The sequence below is a fragment of the Myotis yumanensis genome, unplaced genomic scaffold, assembly GCF_028538775.1.
Source record: "Myotis yumanensis isolate MYYU_CA2020_CCGP unplaced genomic scaffold, mMyoYum1.0.hap1 SCAF_1, whole genome shotgun sequence".
Classification (NCBI taxonomy): domain Eukaryota; kingdom Metazoa; phylum Chordata; class Mammalia; order Chiroptera; family Vespertilionidae; genus Myotis; species Myotis yumanensis.
The window spans coordinates 193,730,755-193,751,705 of record NW_027223752.1 but is presented as its reverse complement, the minus strand read 5'-3'; the positions used below and the strand labels follow the sequence as shown (position 1 = coordinate 193,751,705).

Sequence of the window (20,951 nt, the reverse complement as noted above, 5' to 3'; positions counted from 1 at the left end):
GGTAGAGATATTCTGATCTATATTAGTGGTTTGTTCCTCTTGAGTTCCTGTACTTGGCTATGTGATGATTTAGCTCAAAATTAGCCTAGAGCAGTTTTAAAATTCAGTGAGAAGCTGATGTTGATTGTCCATTTTTGCCTTGCAGCAAAAGCATCCCATATTTTTTTTGTGAGGAGGCAGCAAATTTTTATTTATTACAGGTCTGGGGTCCAGAAAGTGGGAGAAACATTGCAGTTAATTAAATCCTTAAGCTAAGGGACTGGGCCTGTGGGAAATTCTAAGACAGCGAGAAGCAGGCACTCAGAGCCCATCTCAGGAGTGAAATAGGGAAGCCTTAAAGATGTTCGATATGGGGGACAGAGCTGTTTAAATGTTTTTGTTTGTTTTCCCTCTCTCACAGATGTGCTTATTTCCTTTTTTCCTTAGGAGTCCAAACTGATAAAAAAGTGCCAGTCTCTCTTGGGAGGCTAACTGATTCCAGAAATGTCAATGTAGGATGATTGCTGAGATCTGCATTTTGTTCTTCATGAATAATGAAATCCGTGTCTAATATTCAAACCAGCAATTATTCTTCAGCTACTCACAACATCGCTCAAGAACTCTAGCCAGTCTACACTGAATTCTCCTTTCCTACTCAGCAGAAAAATCTGCTTATTGTACAACCCACTTTCATTCTCCATTCCCCCCATAATTTTTCTGCTTCTTAGAATCAGCAACAGAAATAGGAAGTCAAGGCATCTGTGAAGAGCCTCAGGTAGATGGAATGGGCTGCTGCATCCACTGGAAACTGGCTGCTGGGTGTTTAGAGTAAAAAATATCCCAAATGCAACCGGAGCTTCTGTCTATACCACTTCTAAAAGTGATCATCGAAGAACTGAATGAAGTGTGCTTTGTAATAAAGTTACTTTCATAATTATTTTGTCTCCCATCTTTACGCTATATACATGATGCTGGCATTGGAACCAATCGGTCCTACTATATTTAAATTAAATTGAGCTTTCAGTGACAATTTATAATAGTCTTTTCCCCAGAAATCCTGGCATAAGTGACATAAAGAACTTATCATGGACTTTTTAACTTTTCCAGATCTCTTTTTGTAAGAAAAAAAAATAAGTTGAAATATTTTAGTGCTTACTAAATAAGTGAATTATTTCTACTCGAGAAAGAACGTAGTTTCCATTCTAGTGCTCTTTATTTGATTCTAAATAGTTTTCTCACTCTAGTGATTTCAACATACTTATATACACTAGCAAGTTAAACCCAATAAACATTTGTTAAGTAACTCTGATGTTCAATATGCTGTGTTAGGTGCTGCAGAGAATAACATGAATATGATAAGGCCAGATCACTAATGAATTCATACAAGATATAAACACATAAGGAATTACAATAAAGGGCACGTTTCGAATTTCTGGTATCAGAAATCAGAGCACAGCTAATTGATGATATGATGCACAGTATTGATGTACACATTGTCACGGAGACCAGGAAGGGTCATGGTCAAGGACTAGAAATGGGCATAGTTTCAACAGAGAGAGATGTGGTAGAGTGTGAGGTGTTTCAAGCAATGATTTGACTAGTTTTAAGACAAGAATGAAGTAGTGGGCATAAGATTTAGTGGAAGATAGGGCTGCAATGATGGGAGGGGGCATATCATAGTTTAATTATAACAGCTGATATTTATCACACACTTCTGTGCAAAGTGCCAACCACCCATGTATTTTGATCATATTATTATATGTATCATTCCTATAACTCGTACAACCATCTCATGAAGTAGATACTATCATTCCCATTTTACAAATGAGGACACATAAAGGATGTCAGATTGAGGGAGTGAGATTTAGGGTGAAGCCACAGCCTGAGGTGGTTTAAAAGTGTGGATTCTGAAGCCATAGATTTGATGTCTACCTAGCTTCCTAACCCCTTCTTGGCTTCTTTTCTTCATCTATAAAATTGGGTTGAAGGAGTAATTTCCTCATGAGACTTAATGAACATTAAATGAGTATATATATATATATATATATATATATATGATTTAAAATAGTGCTTCACAAATAGTAAGTGCTATTAGTTTGAACAATATGAATTGCTGCTTTTGTAGGTCAAATATTGATAAAATGGCTCAATCTAATAGGTTCTAGCTATTATTATTAATTTATAAGACAAATGCATGCCATTAAAGGCTTTTTTTCCTCCTATTCCTTTTTTTCTTTCATGTGTAGATATACCAACATAATAGTACACTTGCCAGCTTTTCCACCTCATCAACTGCCTTGCGAATGGACTTTGGCCCCTTCAGTTTCTGAAACCAATCTGATTAGCGCTAAACAAGATGTCACAGTAACACGGAATAGTAGCACTGAAATATCTGAATACTTCACACAGCCAAGAGATAATAAACTATACAATCATATCAGGGGAAATCATATAGAAAAGGCTCTGTTTGTACTTCTTCAGCAGCTGGATCATATTTGTGAAAAAGGAGGCATACATACAGGGGGTTTTATAAAAATATTTCAAATAATTTATTTACCTCTTCACTAATTCACTCAGGCCTTTATTCAGTTGATTTTTATTGAGCACATTCTATATACATGACATATTATTAAGTACAGCAAGGTATCCAAAGACAGGTCCTCTATCATTAATAAGTATAATATCTGGAATTAAATCTGAACTATTGTATAACTGGTGGTGAAATAAGACCATTAAGACAAGGATAAATGGTTTTGTGACAAAAATTTATATTCTTTTATTTTGCAAAGATGACTCTAAAGTGAACAGATTTTTGGCCTTAGAAATTGTATTAGTTATCTATTGTGACATAACAAATCAGTATAAAATTTAGCAGCATACTACAACACACATTTCTTATCTCACACAGTTTCTGAGGATCAGGAATCCAGGGCAGGTTTAGCAGAGTTTTCTGGGCCAGGGTCTCTCAGGAGGTTATAGCTATTAGGGATGTAATCATCTGAAGGCTTGACTAAGGCTATCTCATGGCCCACGCATATGGCTATGGATGAAAGGCCTCAATTCATTGTTGGCTTTTGGCAAAAGGTCTCTGTTCTCCTCATGTAAGCCTTTGCCCACGGCTGCTCTGAACACGGCAGTTGGCTTCCCCCAGAGCCAGTGGTCCATGAGAGTGAGCAAGGAAGATGCCACAGTGACTTGATGACCTAGTCTCCAAAGTTACATGCTGTCACTTCCGCTTTCCTCTATTCATTGGAATTGAGTCACTAAGTCCAATCCATTTGTAAGGTGAGGAAGATTAGGCTATACTCCTGGAAGAGGGAGTACAAAGACACTATGGATATATTTTCCAACTACCACAGAAGTGATATTAATGCCTCACTTAAATAATTTCGTTGAACTTTTTTGCATGTAGTAGAACTCTGTTTGCATGTACTTGCTATTTTTCGTTGGTAACTTTTGAATCACAGCTTTTGCATTTCTGATTTAAAAAGTAACACATGTTCATTATAAAATATTTAATAAGCAGAGAAAAATTTTAAAACGTGAATCATCGATAATTCTATAATCCAGACATAACCACATTGAACATGTCTTCAGTTTGTGAGCTGTATGTACAAATACCAGTGTTCACACACATATAAACACATATTTTATGGGTAGGAAATGTTTTAGAATATTTGTGTGCATAGTCTTATTTAGGTACATAAGGAGAATTTACTCCTATAATTAAAATTCATTTGGGAACAATTCTAATAGCTGCATAACATTCTATGAATAAGTATTTCTTTCCTTCTTTCATCTTTCTTCTATATTTGACATTTAGGCTATTTGTTATTTTTTTTTTGACAACAATAAATAGGAATATAGTAAGTATATTTGCATAATGTCTTTGTATGACTGATTATTTCAATATAAGATTCTAAAAATAGAATTATAATATGAAATTATAGCTTAATTGCTTTCTAGTTATATACATTTGTATTGCTACAGTAGTTTGAGAGTCCATCTCATTGTAATTTGTTGAGTATCTAATATTGTCCCTTCTTAATCTTTACTGATTTAATAGGCCAAAAAGTATATTTTACTTTTCTTTACTTTGTGTTTTGTTGACATGCCAGTTATTTTTGCCTCTCTGTTCCAAATTCATTCTTTGCTGTCAGCTTTGTGAAATGGATACGGACCCTTTAAATATGTTTTCTTCGCAGCTTGGATGCCATGCTTTGCCAGCAGAGGGCACTGGAGAAGCACCACAGGAGGAAGTCTGTCTTTCCTGATACCTAGTGGCTGGCTGGGTGGCCGACTTTTTTCTCCACTGCTCTGCCCAGTGCTGGTTGCTGGTGGCTTGCAGCTTTCTGTAGCATTTATTTCCCCCACTGCTTTCCCAGTTTTTGATTGGGTTTGTGGTGGCATAACCCGGAGTCCCAGGGCAGGCCTGTGCCCTATTCACATCATTGCTCTCTGCACCTTCTCCTCAACATGGTGCATGTTCCCTGAGAGGGCCCTGTGGGCTGGCCATCTGGTGAGCCACTTGCCTGGCCTTTATCCCATGCAGCCTTAAAGGAGCCACAAAACCAAATCATACACAGAGTTGTCCTAGGTTTCTTCAAAGGAGGCCCTTGCAGCTCCTAGTCCTAGCAGCGTCCCTGACTCTCTGTGCTAACCCCGCAGCCTCGGCTTCCTGTTCCTCTAAACCAGCGGTTCTCAACCTGTGGGTCGGGACCCTTTGGGGATCGAACGACCCTTTCACAGGGGTCGCCTAAGACCATCGGAAAAACACATATTGTTTTTGTGATTAATCACTATGCTTTAATTATGTTCAATTTGTAACAATGAAATTGGGGGTCACCACAACATGAGGAACTGTATTAAAGGGCCGCGGCATTAGGAAGGTTGAGAACCACTGCAACCGTTTCCTGGGGACCTCCAGACACAGACCCTATGTGATCTGAGCCTTGCCCCTGCAGCAAAGTCCCAGGTCTCTCTGCACACCTGCCCACCTGCCCCAGCTGGTCCACCTCCCAGAGGTTGTTTTCCTGCTTGCCCTGTGGCTGTGGCCCTGCGTGGTGGGGGCACCCAGCCAACTTCTCCTCCATCCAGTGGGCTGCAACCACACCTTCTCCAGTGAATTCTGAATCCCTCGTTTCCTTTTTGGAGCACTCTTCCTCAGCCATAGGCAACCCTTTAGCATCCTCTTTCCATCTTTTAGTTATTCTCCTATCACAGCTTAATAATTCTTTATCCTAAACACCCCTGTTTAAATGACTGTGTGGTTTCTGTCTGCTGATTGGACACAGACTAATGGATTACGTTAAGATACAACTTTTTCATATACTTAGTAGCCATTTGCATTTCCTCTTCTGTGATTTCACTTTACATCTCATCTGCCTTTTATTTTTTCTATCTGACACTTTGGGTACTTTTCTTATGGATTCTGTAGACTTTCAATCTATTAAAGGTAAATCTTTTGTCATATTTATGACAGGTACTTGATGGTACTTTAAGTTTATTTATTTAAAAAATATTTTTATTGATTTCAGAGAGGAAGGGAGAGGTAGAGAGAGACAGAAACATCAATGATGAGAGAATCATTGATCGGCTGCCTCCTGCACGTCCCCTACTGGAGATCAAGCTCACAACCCAAACAATTTAATACAATGGATATGAGAAGTGCAAATGGAAGTAATTTCCAGAATGGAAAAAAAAGCTGCATAGAACTCCATTTTAATATAAAGTTCATAAATAAAAACACAGATGAGACTGTGCCATTTTCAGTGTTTTGTGTTTTTTTCCAAATTGGTTTAGCAACTTGTAAATACCTTGAGCACTGTTTTATAGAATGAGATGCCTTAGAGAAAAAGAGCAGAACTCCAGATTCCTTTCCTAGATTCAGCTATTAGAGCTTTGCATATCCCTTTGTATCTCTATTTCATTCAGTAACAGTGGTTACTGTGGGCCAAGTCTTGGCCAAGCTGATTAACCATGTGAAGTCTCTGTGGTTTATATATTTGGAAAAATAAAGAAAACTAGTTCAATTGACCTAAAAACATCCTTAAGAAAGTCATCAGTAAAACAGCAAAAAAGGGGGCTCAGGTTGAGAAAATTAGTCTTAAGAGTCCACAATCCTTTCCTTCCCAAAGGATTTATAGCTCTGATGCTTCAGGTTGCCAAAAGTCACCTACCCACATAAAGACAGCCCTAGATTTTATGAAAATATTAGAGTTTTCAAGGAGCTATAAGACTATCACCATCAGATTTCTTGGTGGGGGTAAGTATATGCTTCTATTTCATTTCATGAGCTGGCAGCTTTGACTTCTGAATCATTTCTGAGAGTTGGTTGTTGATATTCCAGTTCTCTTGACAGTTCAAGCTAAATGGCATTTAAACTACGTGAAGTTGAAGACGCCATTTAAATTCCAGTTCATTGTTTCTCTCTTAAAGCTATTTGGAATACACAGTATCCAAGCTTATTTCAGCTACTGAAACTAAATTCAAGCTCATTTCAGTCCCACTGTGAACATCATCACCTCTGAGAGAGACAAGCTTTTTCAACATTCAATTTTCTACAGATTTGAGTTCATATATATTTGCATGACTGCAAGTATAGGGTGGACACACTCATTAAATAGTAACATCTCTCTGGTTTTGTTGAAGTGTTTTAGCAATAGCGGCCACTAAACTGTCGTCTCTGTTTTTACTACCTGTTTACTTCGAAGACATTTCAGAATAATAGCCTTTTCTGTACTGAATCTGAAAATGAAAAGGAGAAAAAACAGTATTAAAATTTGGACACATTTAGCACATTGAACTTATTAAAGGAACAAGCACCCCAGCATGCATGCTCTTGACTTACTTTGTTATTATTCTTTGAATCTCTCTTTTCTCTTCTTCATTTAATCTCTGAAGGATGGATTCCAGGAGAGAAAAATGAAAGTTAATGTATTGAGCCACCTGAAAATAAAACACACAAAAAGGAAAGCAGAATATGTATGTGAGAGGGGCCCAGTCAGGAGGAGGCAAAGACAAACTCAGGGTGGTGGTACTCATACATCACTGCTAATTTCTTCTGTATCTTTATCCATGAGGAAAATGCGGGCATTCTTTTTGGAGGGTCCCTGCAGGAGCCTGTGCAGTAGTGGAATGTCTGTCTTCTTTAGCCGTCTCCTTTCTGCAAATGAAAACAAGAACCAACTGTAGTCAAGAGTCCATACTAGGGAAAAAGAAGGTAATTTGGCTATTCATTTTCTTTCTTTAGCTCGCTTTGAAAGAAGACCTAAAAAAATCCATGTATAATAGGAGGCACTCACTCAAAAGAGTTACATTGAAATTAAAACCTTGAAATAAACTAAAAGTGGACATCTTTCTCCTGTTATTCCTCAAAGTTTGACTCAGAGAATTCAATCTTGCCTTTGGTTAGGATGTTCAGAAAAATCTCCAGATTCATTTATGATTTTTGTCAAGCAACACACTGCAAAAATTCTTTATAATCTTTCATTCATTCATTCACTCATTCATTTATTCAACAAATGTTTATTGATTCTTCCCTATTTTGTTGAACAAAAAACCATCTTTCTAGTTATTCAGATCCAGTACTTTGTAATTATCTTCAATTCTTCTTTTCTCTCTTACTCCACATGCAATCCTTGGCTCTTCTTTAAAAATATATTCAGAATATTTTTAAATTGAGGTATTTTTATTATTTCATTCATCTGTGGGCTTTATCCATTCAGGCATGATAATGAGATAAGCCATCAGTCGTACATCCCCCAAGGGCTCTCGGACTGTGAGAGGGCTGAGGGATCCCCCCCCCAAGTGCATGAATTTTGTGCACCAGGCCTCTAGTAGTTAATAATATGGTATTGTGCACTTGGAAGTTGCTGAGAGTAGATATGAAGTATTCTTAACACACACAAAACATAGTTTATATGAAGTGATGGATGTGTTAATTATCTTGATATTGGTGATCATTCCATAATGTATATAAGTATCAAATAATTATGTTGTACACTTCAAATATTTACAATTATAGTCATCAATTATTCTCCATTATTCTTCAACAAAGTCAAAACACACAAATACACACACATACACACATTAATGTAATTGAAACTATGGGGAGAAGTATAAGACAGAAAGTCAAAGTCACCTGGAATCCCAGAACTGTGAGATAATTAGCATTACAATTTGAATGACCATCCCTTCATATATCTCTTTATGCTCACAAATATACAACACATAAAGATGGTAATATTCTTGCAATTTTTATTGTAGACATCTTTTTCAAAAAATCATGGTATTTATAATTCCATACATTTCTCCCTGATTATATGATCATATATACCACATACTTAAATAGGAATTACAAAACTGGGGTTGTAGGTATAAATTTTTAAGGCATTTTTCATTTTTCATTTAATGTATATTATAGAATTTCCTCCATTCAGATTGTATAAATCTAACTCATTTTATTTAATGTCCAAATAATAATAATCACTTATTTAATCATTACTATGATAAGTCATTTTGTTTTTAGCTTTTTGTTATTATAAACAGCGTTGCACATAAAAATTAATGTTTTTATTTTTGTGAAATAAATTCTCACCAGTGGGATTGCTGGGAGAAGTAATACATATGTATACTGTAAATTTTAATAAATACTGCTATGATGAGCTCTGAAAAAGCACAGTCATATTTTTACCAGAATTGCATGAAAGTATCCTTTACTTTGATCTACACTAGCCAGAGATAGAATCATTTAAAAACATTTTGCCAATCTGATAAGTGTGAGATAATATTGCATTGTGGATTGAACTTGCATTTCCTTGACTACTGAATTTCCTTGAATACTTATATTTCCTTGAGTTTAAGACTTTTCCTAAAAACCTTTACTGGTCATTTTAATTTTTTATTCTTTGAATTGCTTTATCACACTTCTTTCTATTTTTATTGAATTGGTTACAAGAACTCTTTGATATTTTAGGTACTAATCTTTTTTTCTGATATTCTTCATAAGTTACTGCTTATATTTTTTACATGTTTCTACCTTTTTAAACCTTCCAATGTTTTTCTTAAACTAGAATACAAATATATATATATATCCTTAGAATTTTTAAAAATTTATATATATTTCTTATATTTAAGCTTTTAATTTTTTAATATGTTTGAGAGCCAGCTTTAATTTTCTTATAGTTATTCTGACATCAAAATGTGTTATTTTATTTATTTTTGGCTTAGACATTCTGACACCTAAATTATAACCTGGGGTACAACATTTCAATTTTTTCAATTTTGAGGTTTTCAAAAATTTGAGTATCACCTTGGGTTTTCTCTAATTTCTCACTCGCTGCTCCTAGCATCCCATGCATAGCACCTTCCCAATGCCCTGGTTCTAACATTTTACCCCCTACCGCCAAGTTCCGAATATGTTTCTCTACTGAGGAAGAGTAACACTCCTGCAATGTGTCAGGCATTCTGCTAAGAAAGAGATCAAAGCAAGATCAGAGAAAAATGATCTGTAATGATGACTCCAGTAAGAGCTCCAGTGAGAAGGAAAAACCAAAAAGAAACAAGTATAGAGAGAAATGATGACTTAAATGCTTAATAGTTCCTGATACAGTTCCTGGGAAACTTTATGGACCCTCAAGGGCTCTGATCACCATTCAGATAACTGAATGTTTGACAACAAGCAAACTTTTTGTATTATAAACTCTTCCAGGATACCTTATCTTTGGTTCCTCTAAAACACCCTCCCCTCCTTTCTTTCTTTTCTCCCATTCTTCCACAATGGAGTAAACTGCTCTCCTGCCTTCCCTATGGGCAGAAAACTGTATCACACAGCAGACATGTAAAAAGGGTGATCAAGCTTTTTTTACCTCCTGTTGCAAAAATAATGTAAAGTGCAAAATCCTGGGCACTGTTTTCAATCTGTCAGTGGAAAAAAAAATAGACATGAATTATTTGTTGCCATATGATGTTTTCTAAGCCAATCAGACCCAAATAATGTACCCATGTCCTCACTTTCATTTTTCATTTTTAAGCATAAAACCTTCTCTGTTCCCTGGGAATAATGTAATTTCTCAGGGCACAATTAATAAAAGGTGTCACACATAGGAAAGAATTCTTCAGAACTGAACACTGATTTTAGATTTTATAGGTCTTTTTCAGACAAAAGCATTAATGTGTTTATAGTTAAATTATACACAAGATATTTATACCACAGTTCAGTGATAAAAATTACCTTAAATTTTTTAAGAAGTTGCTTTATTACCTCTTCAGTGTTCATGTTACTGTTTATTCTGACCTTAGTTTCTGATTCAAAGGCTGGAGTGAAAATTGACGTCTAAAAAAAAAGAAAAAAAAAGATTGTCATATAAGTCTTTAAAATTACATCAAAGTAATAGTAGTCAATATTTTGAAACTGTCCTTCTTTGGGCAAGGGAAAAAAATCCAAGGTCACCATTATAAAAAGCTTGTTTTCTTGTTTTTGCTTTCTTTGTTGTTGTTGAATATTATCTCTTTTTAAGCAACCTTATATTGTTTCTAGAGTAACTTAGGTAAAACATTATTTGAGCATGTTCAACATATTTTCACTAGATAATTGCACCATTCTTTAGTATAATTTAAGATTTCAAAATAAGTTAACTATTATAAAAACAAATAAAAATTAACATGAATAGACTTTTTTAAACACATGCTGCATCTTCCTTCTCATTAGAAATAATTGTTCTAAATTGTTTTCAGTTTGAACCTTATAAAATCACTTCTTTTTGGTTGGTCAGAAATGATCCAATGTTGGCAATTTCATATGGTTCAGCCTATATCTCAACTAAGGTTTGGAGTAAAAGTGCTACCAATTGAAAATCTAGAACAATATTTCCGATAAATTGCTCTATTCAAGAGTCTGCCTTCTAGATGATACTTGGTAAAAGGTTTCTGTGGTCAGAGAATTCTGAGACATTCCTCTTATGGGTTAGTAATACACCATAAAAAATGTTATAATGTTATATAATAAAAGAGTAATATGCAAATTTACTGAACGGTGGAACGACCAGTTGCTATGATGCACACTGACCACCAGAGGGCAGACACTTAATGCAGGAACTTCCCCCAGACCACAGGCACCAGGCCTGCCAGCCAACCTCTTGGTCCCTTCCCCTGGCCAGCAGGCTCCGATCGCTGGATGGGGAACAGGGAACCAGGGGTGGGTGGCGGCAGACACAGGGGGTGCCAGGCCAAGGCCTCCTCCCCGTTGGTCGCCCCCCACACACAGGGTGACCAGCATCGAGGGATGGAGCCAGCAAGCAGGTGGGAACGGCCAACCCTTGGTCCCTCCCCTCCACCAGCAGGCTCTGAGAGCCCGGTGGCAAATGGGCAACCAGAGGGTAGGTGGTGGTGGGGGTGGGGCCAGCTGCCGACAGCCAGGGAAGATGACCCTGATCGCAGGCCAGGCCTAGGGACCGTACCCATGCATGAATTTCGTGTGCTGGGCCTCTAGTAAACATATAACCATGAATTTTTCACTCTCAGTTTAATCATTATTCTTATAAATAATATCCTTTTTAAGTATATGTATTAATAGCCAATGGCATATACTTTGGAAAATGCTGACCAGTATTTGTTTAGCTAGAATTTCCCTAACTTATACATATTTCATGGTTACATATGTACACAGGGATTAAGATGTGTTGGTACTTAGGCGAGGGCTGATTTATCTATTTAGGTAAGTCAATATATAAGCAAATTAGTGTTTATGAGGCAAAATATATAATTCATGAAAGTAATGATATAATTCCAAAGAATGACATAGAATTCTCAAGTAAATGTTTTTCTTTATTTTATTTTTCCAATCAAACAACTATTAATTTAGCATAGTTGTAACTATGTGCCAAGATCTATTCTAAGCCCTTTATACAAATTTAATTCTTATGACAACTATAGATAGACAAAATTAACTTTATTATGATATAAATATGTGTTCAAAATTTAAAAAAGAATAGTGAGTGGAGAAAACGACCCAAACAGGACTTCAGAATAAGAATAATATCAATGGATTACAGTAGAAAGAGGAGCAAGACAAAGATTTTCCTCTAAGGAGAAGTATGTAGAGAAACCAAAAGTCACTAGGGAGACAAAAAAAAAAAAAAAAAAGACATAAGAATTTGAAGACTCCAGAAACTATATCTACAGAAAACCTTAAGCAGAGCCTAACTTCAATTATCATACATCTTCACAAGAAAAGCCCACTTACCTTAGTTTCTTTTACCTGGTACATGTTTGGCTTTTAAAAAAAGTTAAAAGTCAAGACAAAACCACAGTCTTTAGAGACAAAGGAAGATCATAATCAAGCTTAGCTATAATACAGATTTTGGAATTATCAGACAGTGAATTTTAAATAACTACAATTAATATGTTAAGAGTTCTGATGACCAAAGCAGACAACATGCAAGATCAAGTGGGTAATGGAATAAAAAAGTGAAAACTCTAAGAAAGAATCTAAACAAAATGTTAGAAATAAAAAACACTGTATTATGAATGCAGACTGTCTTTGATGAATTCATTAGTAGACTCAATACAGCTGAGGAAAGAATCAATAAACTTAAAGCTAGGTCAAAAGAAACTTCCCAAACTGAATTGCAAAGAGAAAAAAATAAAAATAAAACAACAGTAGTAACAAAAACAACCATAAAACAATAGTGAGTAGAGACTCACAAGGTAGGTAGTTGGTAGGTAGTATATGTATAACTTATGACCTCAAAGGAAATATGACTCCATGTGTTTCACAGCAGTAAAAACAAAAAAAGGTTCTCACTCATTAAGTAGCAGAATGTAAGAAAAATGCGATCAAGTGTATATTTTAAAATAAAAAGGAACATTAAGTAAAGGTTTATTTCCATATATCTCATTTATGTGTACAATCTCAAAGTGTTCTAAGACAGTAGAAATGGGGTGTGTTCAGCAGACATGGACATGAATGGATTTTGGGTTGGTTTAATGGAATATTAGATAGATCAGTCCTATACTGAGAGATTCAGTAAATAAACATCAAAGTATATATATATGGAGGACGTCTGGGATAAATTTTTGTTAAGTATGGAGAAAAGTCAATGTTTGTGGACATTGTAAGATATGAATGAGTCACAAATATCACAATGTAAGCATTTAATATGGTTGTTATCCACAGCCTAACAATACTGGAATTACTAAGAGGTTTCATGGTATAAAAACACATTTAAAGACTATAGCAGCCCTGGCTGGTTTTGCTCAGTGGATAGAGCGTCAGCCTGTGGACTGAAGGGTCCCAGGTTCGATTCCGATTCTGGTCAAGGGCACATGCCTGGGTTGCAGGCTCGATCCCCACTAGGGGGAGACGGCCGATCCATGATTCTCTCTCATCAATGATGTTTCTATCTCTCTCCCTCTCCCTTCCTTTCTGAAATCAATAAAAATGTATTGATAAAGTCTAATTTGAACAAAGCATTCAGAAGAGAGGTTTGTTCCCCCCAGTCTCCAAAGGCACAATACTGATACCCTCACAAGGATGGAAGAATAAGGACTAAGGTAGAAAGCCCTACAGGAAAAAGTTTAAGGTAAATGAGTTAATCCTATCTAATAAAAGGGAATATGCTAATTGACCCTCACACCATCGCAAAGATGGTGGCACCCACAGCCAATAAGGAGGAAATATACTAATTGACTGCCCCACCCTCAAAGATGGCAGTGCTCACAGCCAAAGGGAATATGCTAATTGACTGCCCCGCCCTCAAAGATGGCGGCGCCCACAACCAATAAGGAGGGAATATGCTAATTGACTACCCCACCATCAAAGGTGGTAGTGCCCACAGCCAATAAGGAGGGAATATGCTAATTGATTGCCACGCCCTCAAAGATGGCAGTGCCCACAACCACAAGATGGTGGTGCCCAGTCCCCTTAGCCCTGCTGGGGAGGCAGGTAATTGGCAAGGCTGGGCTCCTGCCTCCAGAGTCCCCGAATCCCCTCAGCCCCCCAGCTGCTCAGGGCAGGCCTGAAGCACAGGCAAGCCTCGGATGGTGACTGCCCAGCTTCCCAGGCTGGCCCAAGGCACAGGCAAGCCTCGGATGGTGGCTTCCCAGAAGCTCAGGGCTGGCTCAAGGCACAGGCAAGCCTCAGATGGCATCTGTCCAGCTGCCCAGGGCCGCCCGAGGCTCAGGTAATCAGGGCCGGCCGAGGCTTGCACTGCCGGCTGTGGCAGCAGCAGAGGTGTGATGGGGGCGTCACCTTCCCCTGATTGCCGGGTCGCCTCCCGCCCCAAGGGCTCCCAGACTGTGAGAGGGAGCAGGCTGTGCTGAGGGACCCCCCCCTCCAGTGCATGAATTTTCATGCCCTGGGCCTCTAGTATTTTATATTAAAGAGCTTAGAGTGGTGCCTGACACAGAGTAAGTGCTTTTGAAGTATTTATTCAATGAATGGATGAATGATTGCTAAAATACATGACATGAAAAATATTTGTTTTAGAAAACTAATACATTTTCTACCCTGAGTTACTGATAAGTGAGATGTCTTACAAATAGCATGAAAAAGCACATGCAAATTTAACACACATCAAATGAAAACTCAGAATACAAATTATATCGAAACTACAGCTATACTTATATAGAAAATGACGTGTATTTCTATAGGCCTGGAAGGGAACATGAAAAATGGGTCCAAGTTCAAAGTAACTATTAAAAGCAGTGTGACCTAAGACAAGTTGCTTAACCTCTGTGAACCTCAATTAACTTGTATGTAAAGTAGGGAAAATAATGGTGCCTATTTCATAGCATTTTTGCAATTTATTAATGAGATAATTCATCAAAAATCAATTTAAATAGTTAACCTAATACATAACACACAGAGTTCCTAATAAATATCTCTATATGTAAAGAGTCAGGGGCCATCGCAACGGAACAGATGACCGAACGGAAGACCGACAGGCTGCGTGAGGCTACCAGGCTGGCAGGGGGTTAGTGAGGGACGACCAACAACTGAGCAGCAGGCTGCATAGGGCGACCAGGCCATCGGGGGGGTTAGTTAGGGATGACCAAATGACTGAGCATCAGGCTGCATGGGGCGACCAGGCCAGCAGGGGAGTTAGTGAGGGGCGACCAAATGACCGAACAGCAGGCTGTGTGGACGACTAGTCCGACAGGAGGGCAGTCAGGGGCGACCAGGCCAGCAGGGGGCGCAGTTGGTGACAACCAGGCCAGCAGGGGGGGCAGTCAGGGGCGACCAGGCTGGCAGAGGGAGACAGTGAGGGGCGATAAGGCCAGGGGGGGGGGGGCAGTTGGGGGCAACCAGGCTGGGAGAGGGGGGCAGTAAGGGGTGACCAGGCTGGAAGAGGAGGGCTGTTGGAGGCGAACAGGCGGGCAGGGGGGACAGTAAGGGGTGACTAGGCCAGCAGAGGGGGGCATTTGGGCAACCAGGCTGGCAGGGGGGCAGTTGGGGGTGACTAGGCTGGCAGGCAGAGGCGGTTAGGGGTGATCAGGCTGGCAGGGGGGGCCAGTAGGGGCAATCAGGCAGGCATGCAGGAGAGCAGTTAGGAGCCAGTGGTCTTGAATTGTGAGAGTGATGTCCAACTGCCGGTTTAGGCTGAGGATCGGGCCTAAACTGGCAGTTGGACATCCCCTGAGGGTTTCCGGATTGGAGAGGGGGCAGGCTGGGCTGAGGGAACCTCCCCCCCACCCACCCGTGCACTAATTTCGTGCACCGGGCCTCTAGTCTATAATAATAAAAGCATAACATGCAAATCGACCGATCAGCCTTACAACAGAACAACCATCTGGATGACCTCCCGGACGAAGCTGGGGCTGCAAAGGCCGAGGCAGCTGGGGCTGTAAGGGCCGAGGCAGCCAGGGCTACGAGGGCCTCCTCTTGCACGAATTTCATGCATCAGGCCTCTAGTTAGATATACTACTACTATTGCTATTACTATTTTAATTGTAAGATGAATTGCATGTTATTATTAGCATAGTAGACAACACTATTTTAAATGACACCAGTAGAATTGTAACTCACTTCATGGTTATAAAAGTGTCCGTTAATAGAGGCTCTATGTTTCTGTTTGTCCTTTCTGTCCATCATTGGAGGCTTCATCCTTTTTCTCACCAGGGTTGCTTCACTCATGGTTCTATAGAGCAATGGAGATTCTGGCTCTGCATCTGCATGAGGCTTCAGAGTGCTGCTGTGATAAGATAAATAATCTGGGAGAATAAAGATGATAGGCACATATCATTTAGCCGCCCACCTCTTTGCATCTTGGGTGGATTTGTGTATATATTTAGTAATGCGTGACTAAGCAATGGACTCTAATGCTTTTAAACAGTGAGGGAATAATAATGCTCTTGTGTAAGAATAAGGTCTGCTGGCAGCACTTGTGTTCTATTTTACCTTGAGATTTTAAATAATTTTCTATTGTAATTAGAGCATCATGAAATAGGCATGAGATATTTCATCTTTCTCTCAAATACAAAGAGATTTTTATTATATTTTTGGCGTCAAGATATTGACAGTCCCCTGGGTTTAGATGATTATTTTTTTCCAAGGGGCTAACTGGAAAGATCCTTATCTAAAAGATGTCAAGAGGCCATAAGACAAGGATCAGGGAATCCTGGAAGGACATCATGTTTGTTATAGAATATGATTTGTTACATGAAAGCAGAGGAAGCTGAATTAAGAATGGTTTGAAAAAATAAATAAACACTGGAAGTTGTTGGTAGACTCAGGAAGATAATGTCAACAGGAACCCTTGTTCAGTCTGAAGACAGCTTGGTAATATCACCACCAGAAACATGAACCCGCCCCCAGCCTCAGTCACCCTCCTTCTCGGATCTCTATATATTATACCAAAACCAACATCTCTGTAAAATATAAGATATCATACCTGACACTCAGTAGTCTCAGTAAGTGATAGCCGTTGATGTAATTACTATCACATAAATTATTATTGCCATTACTACTGATGCTATTTTTATAGGTGCTGGCATTTTCCATTGGTTTGGAAAACTGATATGAACTCACTCGATGTTCAAGTAGATTTCTCTCTTTTTAAAACAAATGCTTGAAACAACTCTATCAAATATAAATAGTGACCTCAGTATATCTGCCTCTTTCTGAGAAGAAATGTTATGTAAATATCTACTAACTAAAATGGTCAACTTCTAAAATGATGTGAAGTTCAGTCTGAGATGCATGGCCTAACATAAAAAGCTACTGAATATAATAAATAATCCTAATCCTTGGGAAAACATTGAACCATTTTATGAGGACAAACTTAATTCAAGCCTTTAGCTCTCCCTAATTTAATAAATCTAAGTGACTTGATGTAATTTTTAAAAACCATCATATTTTTCTAGAACTAAGTAACGTTCTTAAACATCATATCAGAACTGTAGTGATTTAAGTTGGTGTATTCCTAAAGGCCTTTTTTTAAAAACATAAAATAAGAGTTTATTATGTAGTAGTGTGTAAAATGTTAGACTTCAGAGAAGCATTTATGATTAATGTTGTAAAGTCTCCTCATTAATAACAGTTTGACACTGACCTTCCTGGGAATTCATTGCTTCAGACACTGGAATCTCAGTCCTCTCCAGTTCACTAATATGATAAAGATCATCAAATTCTCCCCAGCGTGTCATTCCCCTGAAAAATAATAAATCTTATAAGTGACATCAATTCCATTCATATTGAGGTCCATGAGGGTTTTCAGACTTACAGCATTTATATTAGTACTGTGGGCCTCTATAGGTAAATATATCACCCTGATTTATAACAATTTTACACTATTAAAATGATATTTATACCAGAGTGGACAGCATGTGTTTTAAATACTTCCTTTACTTATTTTGAACATATCTTGACACAATAGTTCAATACTCTGAAACACAGGTTACATAGATTCTGTAAAACGGATGTGCAAATGGAAGTGGTAGAAACCAACATAACCTGCTGTTATACAGAGATCTTATAATGCTCTCAAGAAAGTTTAGATACAAAAAGTGTTCATTCTGTCAACCTGCATTGAGTTCCTGTTTTGTTTTTTCCAAAGCATTGTTAGGTAAAGTAGCTCCAAAATAACAAGGTGCCTATCGTTAAGGTCTTGACTACAATGAAGAATGCAATTCACATAGGAGGAAAGTATATGGAAACTTCTTTTCTAGAAAATTACGATTTATATGGGATGCTAACAATTGCCAAAGCATCCTAATGCCCAGAATAAATAAAACTAGGCAACTGCTTATTTTTTTCCAGGTGGGTCAACAATCATCTTTAGTTTGTTTATCTGGCCTCAGAAAAGTTACTTATCTTTTCTGTGTCTTTTTTATAAAATGGAGAGGATATCAGTATGAGCTGGATAAGATGGTTGAGCAGATTGAGTTAATTTGGGTAAAATTCTTAAAACAGTGCCCAAGCACTCAGTATGTGTTAAATGATCATACTTGTCCTCATATTCACTCAGTAAGCACTCAGTATGTGTTAAATGATCATAATTGTCCTCATCTTCACTGTCATCCTCATCATAATCACCATTATCTGTATCTACTTCATGATGGTCCAGGAACCATTAGAGATCTAGGCTATCCCCAGATCTCTCTAGGACTAGGTTAATGGATACTATTAGTGATAGGGCCAGTCTTCTTCCTACTAAAATCTCTTTCATAGTGTCTGTTTTCCTTATGACCAAAAAATATTCACCCATAGGGTATTTATGGGATTAACTCTGGCTGCAACAAAAAATGCTTATTAATAATGGTCAGTATCCACAAATTGATAAATGTGAATCTCCACATAAAATGAAGGATAAAAATCACATATTCAATAGGTGCAGAAAAAGCATTTGATAAAACCCAGCGCCCATTTATTATAAAAACACTCAGCAAAGTGAGAATAGAGGGATCAGACCTCAACATAATAAAGGCCATATATGACAGCCAACATCATACTCAATGAGCAAAAACTACAAGTGTTTCCCTTAACATCAAGAACAAGAGAGGGGTATCTACTGTCACCACTTTTATTCAACATAGTATTGGAGTCCTAGCCATGGCAATAGGGCAAGAAGAAGAAAGAAAAGGCATCCAAATTGGAAAGGAAGAAGTAAAATTGTCATTATTTGAAGATGACATGATACTATATAGAGAGAATCCTAAAGATTCCATCAAAAACTACAAGAACTGATAAATTAATCCAACGAAGTAGCAGGATACAAAATAAACATCTAAGAATCAGTTGAATTTTTATATACTAATAATGAACTAGCAGAAAGGGAAACTAAGAAAACAATCCTATTTGCAATTGTATAAAAATACCTTGGAATAAATTTAACCAAGGATGTGAAAGACCTGTACTTGGAAAATTATAAGACACAGAAGAAAGAAATTGAAGAAGATACAAAGAAGTGGATGCATATACTGTGTTCATGGATACAAAGAATCAACATCATTAAAATGTCCATACTGCCTAAAGCAATCTACAGATTCAATGCAATTCGTATCAAGATAACAATGGTGTATGTCACAGAACTAGAACGAATATTCCAAATATTTGCATGGAACCTCAAAAGATCCCAAATAGCAATTTTGAGAAAAAGAACAAAGTTGGGAGAATCAAACTACCTCATATGAAACTATATAACAAAGCCATAGCAATCAAAAGAGCATGGTACCAGCAGAAAAACAGACATATAGATCCATGGGACAGAATAGATAGTCTAGAAATAACCCACACCTTTATGAGCAATTATTATTTGGCAAAGAAGTTGAGAACATACAATGGGATAAAGACAGACTATTCAATAATGGTGTTAGAAAAATTGAACATATACACTCGGAAATATAAAACGAGATCACCTTCTTACACAATATACAAGAATTAACTCAAAATGGATTAAAGACTTAAATGCAACATTTGTAACCATTAAAGTACTAGAAGCAAACATAGGCAGTCAAATCTCTGACATCTCTCTTAGCAATATTTTTTCTGATATGTCTCCTCAGGCAAAGAAAAAAAATAAACAAATGGGACTGCATCAAACTAAAAAGTTTTTGTACAGAAAGGAAACCCTCAACAAAATGAAGACAACCCATTGAATGAGAGAACATATTCACCAATGATACATCTGAAAAGGGGTTAATATCCAAAATTTATAAGGAATTTATAAAACTCAACACCAAAAAACAAGCAATCCAATTAAAAAATGGGCAAAGGACCTGAATAGATTCTTTTCCAAAGAGTATATACAGATGGCCAATAGACATATGACAAGATTCTCAATGTCACTAATTATCAAAGAAATGCAAACCAAGACCACAATGAGATATCATCTCTCACCTGCCAGAATGGCTATCACCAATAAATCAACAAACAACAAGTACTAGCGAGGATGCAGAGAAAAGGGAACCCTCATGCATTGTTGGTGAGAATACAGATTGGTCAGCCACTATGGAAAACAGTATGGAGTCCCCCCCCCCCCCCCCCCCAAAAAAAAAGGAGCTGCTTTATGACCCAGTGATTCCACTTCTGGGAATATATCCGAAGAAACCCAAAACACTGATTTGAAAGAATATATGTACCCCTATGTTGATTGCAGTGTTATTTACTATAGCCAGGATTTGGAAACGGCCCAAGTGCCCATCAGTAAATGAGCGGATAAAAAAGCTGTGATACATTTACACACTAGAATACTACTTGGCTGTAAAAAAGAAGAAAATTTTACCTTTTGCGACAACATGGATGGACTTGGAGAGTGTTATGCTAAGTGAAATAAGCCAGTTGGAGAAAGACAAATACCATATGATTTTACTTATATATGGATCTAATGAACAAAATAAAGAAACAAACAATAGAAACAGACTCATAGATACAGAAAACAGCATGGTGATTAGCAGAGGGAAAGGGGAATGAGGGTAAAGGTGGACAAATGGTGACAGAGGAGATCGGACTTTAGGTGGTAAACACAAAATAC

General features: G+C 37.6%; 2 protein-coding genes across 6 annotated transcripts in view; one reads left to right on the top strand and one right to left on the bottom strand.

Moving 5' to 3' along the window:
• The window catches only part of LOC139006911 (alpha-fetoprotein-like), a 31,495-nt gene extending 30,617 nt beyond the window's left edge, over positions 1 to 878 (top strand). For all 3 annotated transcript variants that reach the window (XM_070409742.1, XM_070409758.1, XM_070409749.1), the window contains one exon: positions 427 to 878. The gene's annotated coding sequence lies outside the window, so the exon portion shown is untranslated. The remainder of the gene's footprint in view (positions 1 to 426) is intronic.
• Positions 879 to 2,544: 1,666 nt separating this feature from the next.
• RASSF6 (Ras association domain family member 6) overlaps positions 2,545 to 20,951 on the bottom strand; it is a 57,629-nt gene continuing 39,222 nt past the window's right edge. For all 3 annotated transcript variants that reach the window (XM_070395090.1, XM_070395109.1, XM_070395099.1), the window contains exons 5-11: positions 17,532 to 17,629; positions 16,007 to 16,191; positions 10,214 to 10,315; positions 9,849 to 9,900; positions 7,026 to 7,144; positions 6,830 to 6,927; positions 2,545 to 6,726 (exon numbers count right to left, since the gene is read on the bottom strand). In XM_070395090.1, the coding sequence (XP_070251191.1) occupies positions 6,651 to 6,726; positions 6,830 to 6,927; positions 7,026 to 7,144; positions 9,849 to 9,900; positions 10,214 to 10,315; positions 16,007 to 16,191; positions 17,532 to 17,629 (730 nt within the window). In that variant the 3' untranslated portion in view covers positions 2,545 to 6,650. The remainder of the gene's footprint in view (positions 6,727 to 6,829; positions 6,928 to 7,025; positions 7,145 to 9,848; positions 9,901 to 10,213; positions 10,316 to 16,006; positions 16,192 to 17,531; positions 17,630 to 20,951) is intronic.